The following is a 4,667-nucleotide window of genomic DNA, read 5'->3' as shown; positions in this document are numbered from 1 at the left end:
GCCTCGGGGCCGGCGCGGAGCAGAGGCGGTGTCGGGAGCGCCTGGGCTGCTGCGTTACCACAGGCCACCCCAGAGAAAAGCCCGGGGGCTGCACCGCCTTTCTCCGGTCGCTCACAAAGATCAAAGCGGGTGTTCTGACGAAGGCCGAGGCGGTGTAGAGTTGTGATTTCTGAGGAGGAAGCGTTCATCCGACAAGTAGGTGCTGCTGATGGACCCTTCTGAAGGACAGCAAAAACGCGTGTCTAAATGACTGCCACTTGAACACCGTATTTTGTTTACAACATCTTGTTTACTCACCATAGCAAGCCAAAATACTAAATACTAAGGTACGCACAGAATTATTTAACTGTGATTAGAAGAAAGCATATGTATTTCTGAAACAACGTCTTGTTTGCATTTAATTTATTGTGTTATGACAGGACAAGTGGTTACATGTATGGACACGGGAGAGGAAACACTAATGTGAACATGTGCACAAAATCAGTTTTTGTTCACAAAGCTTACCGAGACACTCTAGCCACAGAACAGAACACGCTGTTGGCCCACTGCTGAAACCAGGACACCCACCACACAACACGACTCCGTCTCATGTTTACATGCAATACAACAGCAGACCAAAATAACTCGCAATCCTGCTCCCACAGAAGATGCACTTCAAAAGATCGGCCTCTTTCCCCTTTGACACACAGGGAAATACCCATGCATACACCTATAAAAACCAGTCGAACAAAAAACAAGGAGTCATCTTTTGAAGTGTTATCAATGATAATCATACACCTGCCAAAAATGCATATTAACTGAACAAATTTAAGCACAGTTGAACAAAATCTGTCCCATAAATGCACAATATATTATTTACTGAACTACAGTAATAGCAGCCCAATGTAAAAAGGATGGGGGCAGGGAAGTAAACTATTTCCTTGTTTTATGACCTCTTCCAAGTATGAAGGAGTTTATTTTAAGTAACTAAGTAAGTCTGTAGACACAAATGAAAAGCTACATACAAACCTGTGCATATACCCAACTTAACATCTGTAAATACAGTAAGAGCAAGTGCAGGTACTAGCATGCTTTTGAAAATCAGACCCTTAATTTTTATGCAAGTAAGAATCCAAAATTAATGGTATTCTGTGAAAAACAAGCAAACAATACTAATCACAAGGTCAAAAAGGCCGTAAACAGTGACAGACTAATGAATGCAAACAGAAGACAATGCTATAAAATGCAATTTTTTTGCAAAATGTCAGGCAGTCGCACCATAAATGACTCCCAAACCTTTTAACTATAGTAATGTCTTGTCATGTCATTGTCATGACAATTACTATAGTTAAAAATCACCAAAATAAAGCAAATTATCAACTTTTAATATGAAATAATAGCAGAGATTGTGAAAAGTTGGGCTTTATGCTTAAAGTACTGGATAAAACAGGTGATTTTAATTCACAGTTACGCTAGCTACTTACTCGGGGGCTGTCATTTCTGCCAATATTCATAGGGACACCCAGGTGTGCAGACTTGGCACACATGCCTTTCTAATGATCCAATACAATGGAATCCTTCACAAGTCAACTGTCTGTGTAAAGTCAGACATTTTTGTCAATTTTTGGAAGAATACGGCACTAGTGGCACGCTCAGCTTCAGAACACACTACTTTCCTATTTAGACAACAGGGTTTTTGCGGAAGATGTACGCTGCGTACCACAACAAGGCCTAGTATGAACTGGGACCTGCAAATATTGCTGCAATCCAACTAATATGTACTTTAAGTGTTAATAATATCAGAAGAAGAGCTTAAAAAAACCCTCATGAAACAAGTTTTTAAAAACTCTTCAACTGAAATTTCCAATAGATGAAGACAGTAATAACGCTGGCACAGCTGACTGTGCCTATTACAGATAGTAACAGGAAACTGCACGGTAGATATCGTACACGCCTAACCCCTCGCGCGGCTGATAAATAAAACCCCAAACAATGGCTGGTGCAGTCTCAGACACAGGGAAAGAAAGTAAGTGAAACCTGTTAACTGACATTAAAAAATACTGTCTTGTATTTTAGAAACAGCCAAGTTATGGAGCACACAGGCCAGACTTCTGGAGTCAGAGCAACAACTTCGTAACAGCACTTCTGAAACTTGAAGGGAAGTGTACCCTCATGATACAGGCAAGATTAAGAACTACTGTTTTTTGCTAACTGGAGGGAATCTAATGTAAGTACCATTATCTCATATTAACAATTGAATTGACTCTTTATTCATATCACATTAAGTGGAAGAACCATATACCAGTCAAAGACAGGTACAGGATAAAGATTCTGCGTTACAGGGATTTTGACGCTTGTGATGAAACTGAAATGACCTTTGACGAAGTACAAACACACCTATCCAAACACACATAGTTACTGTTTTACTGTATCACAGAATTAGCGTTTGAGAAGACCTCTATATCTAAGCCGTTCCTAATAAGATATAAAGGATTGTTTTTCAAAATTAACGTAGAAACTGCTATTACGTAACAGCACACAGCTTAATTTTTCACATTAGTGTATGTATCTAAGATTTGTAAAAAATGAAGGCAAATGTTACAACTCAACAAACAGGACTAGTCAGGAATTAGTCAAATACAGGTGCAAAACACTGGTATGACAGAAAAAAAGGATCAGAAGAAAAAAGTTTAGAAAAATTCAGAACTCATTCATAAAACTGAACGCAAGTCTTTCTAATGAGACTATCCAGTTAAAAATGAACTGCAAGGCAATACTGTTTGTTTCTTTCTCTTTTACCAATTCTCTATTTGCAAGAGGCAATCTGAAAGCTTCCTTGATTATTTTTTGTTTGTTGTGTGTTCTTTCTTAAATATCACAGACTTGAGTATGAAAACATGCCTTCTTTCTGTTGAAAGATCTAGCAAAGTTTGGGCAAGTGAGGAGATGATTTCACCATAAATGGTACATGAACTGGGAGGGAATGACTGCTTTGCAGAATAAATACAAACATCCCCTTTCCTTAGCTGTTATAGATCAGGAACATCACGGCTCAGGCTTCAGCTTATTGCAATATCAGTAATAGTTTGAAAATCAGCAGTGCCTGCCCTTGAAACAGGGGAGTGCAAAACATAATTGGGGGGGAGGAAATAGGAATGCATCCAGGATAATAGAAGAGAAGCATGAAATAATTTCCCGTATTTTGCAGTTTACTTTCAACTAGTAAGCACCTTTTTCGCACTTACAGCAATAGCAACCTTAATACAGCAGGCAAGTTTGCTTCTCACAAGGCCTGCCTTTGATCAGCAGTCACGTATTTGTGCTTCTCTCCATTACGTGGGGATCTGTATCTAGAATTTCACTAGGCAGGAACTTTTTGTGGAGCCTGGCTCCACATCCACCCCTCTGTTAATCATAGTCTATTTTAACTTTTGTAACAGTGTTCAGGTTTGTTTTTTCGCTGCTACTCCTTCCATGAACAGAAGTTAAATGCTTTTTAAGAGCAGACTTGTGTTTAAAGTCCATGTCGCAACAATGACACTTGTAGGGCCTGTCTCCGCTGTGGATATTCAGGTGATCCTGAAGCGTACTTTTGGCAGTGAAGGTCTTCAAGCACACCATGCACTGGAAGGGGCGGATGCCCATGTGCCCCCGGATGTGTCTGTTGAGATTCTTCTTTTGTGTAAATGTTTTGCCACACTGCAAGCATAAGAAGAGTTTGTGCATTTTTAGATGTCTAAGATAGTTCTCAAGGTGCAGAAATCCCCTCGGACACTTGGGGCATTGGTGCCGCCATGAAGTGCCAGAATCCTCCAGGCTCTGGAACCCATTCATCAGACTGGAAGTTCCTTCTGGATTGTCACTGACAAAAGCCTGAAAGTGATTTCCTGACATTTCTGTATTTCTGCTTTCAACTGTAGAATTTATCAAGGAGTGCTGGGTTTCCGGAAAATACAAGTTTGTTTTAGAGGATGTGCAAGGCTGAGGAAAATGATCGTTTTCTACATTCGCTACGCTTATAGAATCCATTCTGAAGATACAGATTTCATCGTCCTTATATCCGATTTCAACCGTTGATATTTCCGGGGTTTTTGTGTCCTTTCTTTCCGAGATCAGGCTCTGCACTGCAGGCCGCGGGATGTCCCCCTTCTCCTGTTTCACAGGGTACTCTATGTTCACGGGGCTGTCTTCAGAGATCTCAATTATTTCACAATCTTTATCTAAAGCATCATCCCCGCTCCTCAGTTCAGCGTCTGAGGAATGACACCTCTCTGCCGCCTGATTACCATTCTCCATGGAAGCATCGATTTCCAGGTATTTCGACAGAGCTTCGGTACACTTTTCCACAATGTGAACCATCTGGAGGTAACTTGCGGCGGTGAGGTATTTCAGCAGCTCCTTCTTTTTGACTTCCAGAGCGCCCGTGTAACAAGACAGCAGCAGCTTTCTGCCCACCTCGGCGCTCTGCAGGATGGTGATCCGCACCTGCTTGGACTGATTGAGCAGAAACTGATCCCTCATGAAGGTGGAGCAGGCGGCGAAGATCACCTTGTGCCCCTGGAACTCGGTGTCGTTGATGTAAATGGAGACGTCGCAGAAGAGGTTCTGCTGCCGCAGGAGGTTCATCTTCTGCAGCACGGCATCCCCCTGCTGCTCGAACTGGAAGTGCAGCACCTCCGAGTCCGCCG

The 4,667-nt window shown here is 41.7% G+C and overlaps 1 protein-coding gene across 1 annotated transcript; it reads right to left on the bottom strand.

The window, feature by feature from the left end:
* Positions 1 to 3,149: 3,149 nt before the first annotated feature.
* On the bottom strand, positions 3,150 to 4,659 carry ZBTB6 (zinc finger and BTB domain containing 6). Its single transcript, XM_009585314.1, has one exon. The coding sequence runs from the start codon at positions 4,603 to 4,605 to the stop codon at positions 3,388 to 3,390; it is 1,218 nt and encodes a 405-aa protein (XP_009583609.1). The 5' UTR covers positions 4,606 to 4,659; the 3' UTR covers positions 3,150 to 3,387.
* Between the last annotated feature and the right edge of the window lie 8 nt (positions 4,660 to 4,667).

Source organism: Fulmarus glacialis, unplaced genomic scaffold, assembly GCF_000690835.1.
Source record: "Fulmarus glacialis isolate BGI_N327 unplaced genomic scaffold, ASM69083v1 Scaffold45139, whole genome shotgun sequence".
Classification (NCBI taxonomy): domain Eukaryota; kingdom Metazoa; phylum Chordata; class Aves; order Procellariiformes; family Procellariidae; genus Fulmarus; species Fulmarus glacialis.
This window is presented reverse-complemented; position numbering and strand designations above follow the sequence as displayed.

Coding starts and splice junctions, on each gene's coding strand:
- ZBTB6 (XM_009585314.1), bottom strand. CDS start 4,605: ATGAACCTCCTGCGGCAGCAGAACCTCTTCTGCGACGTCTCCATTTAC.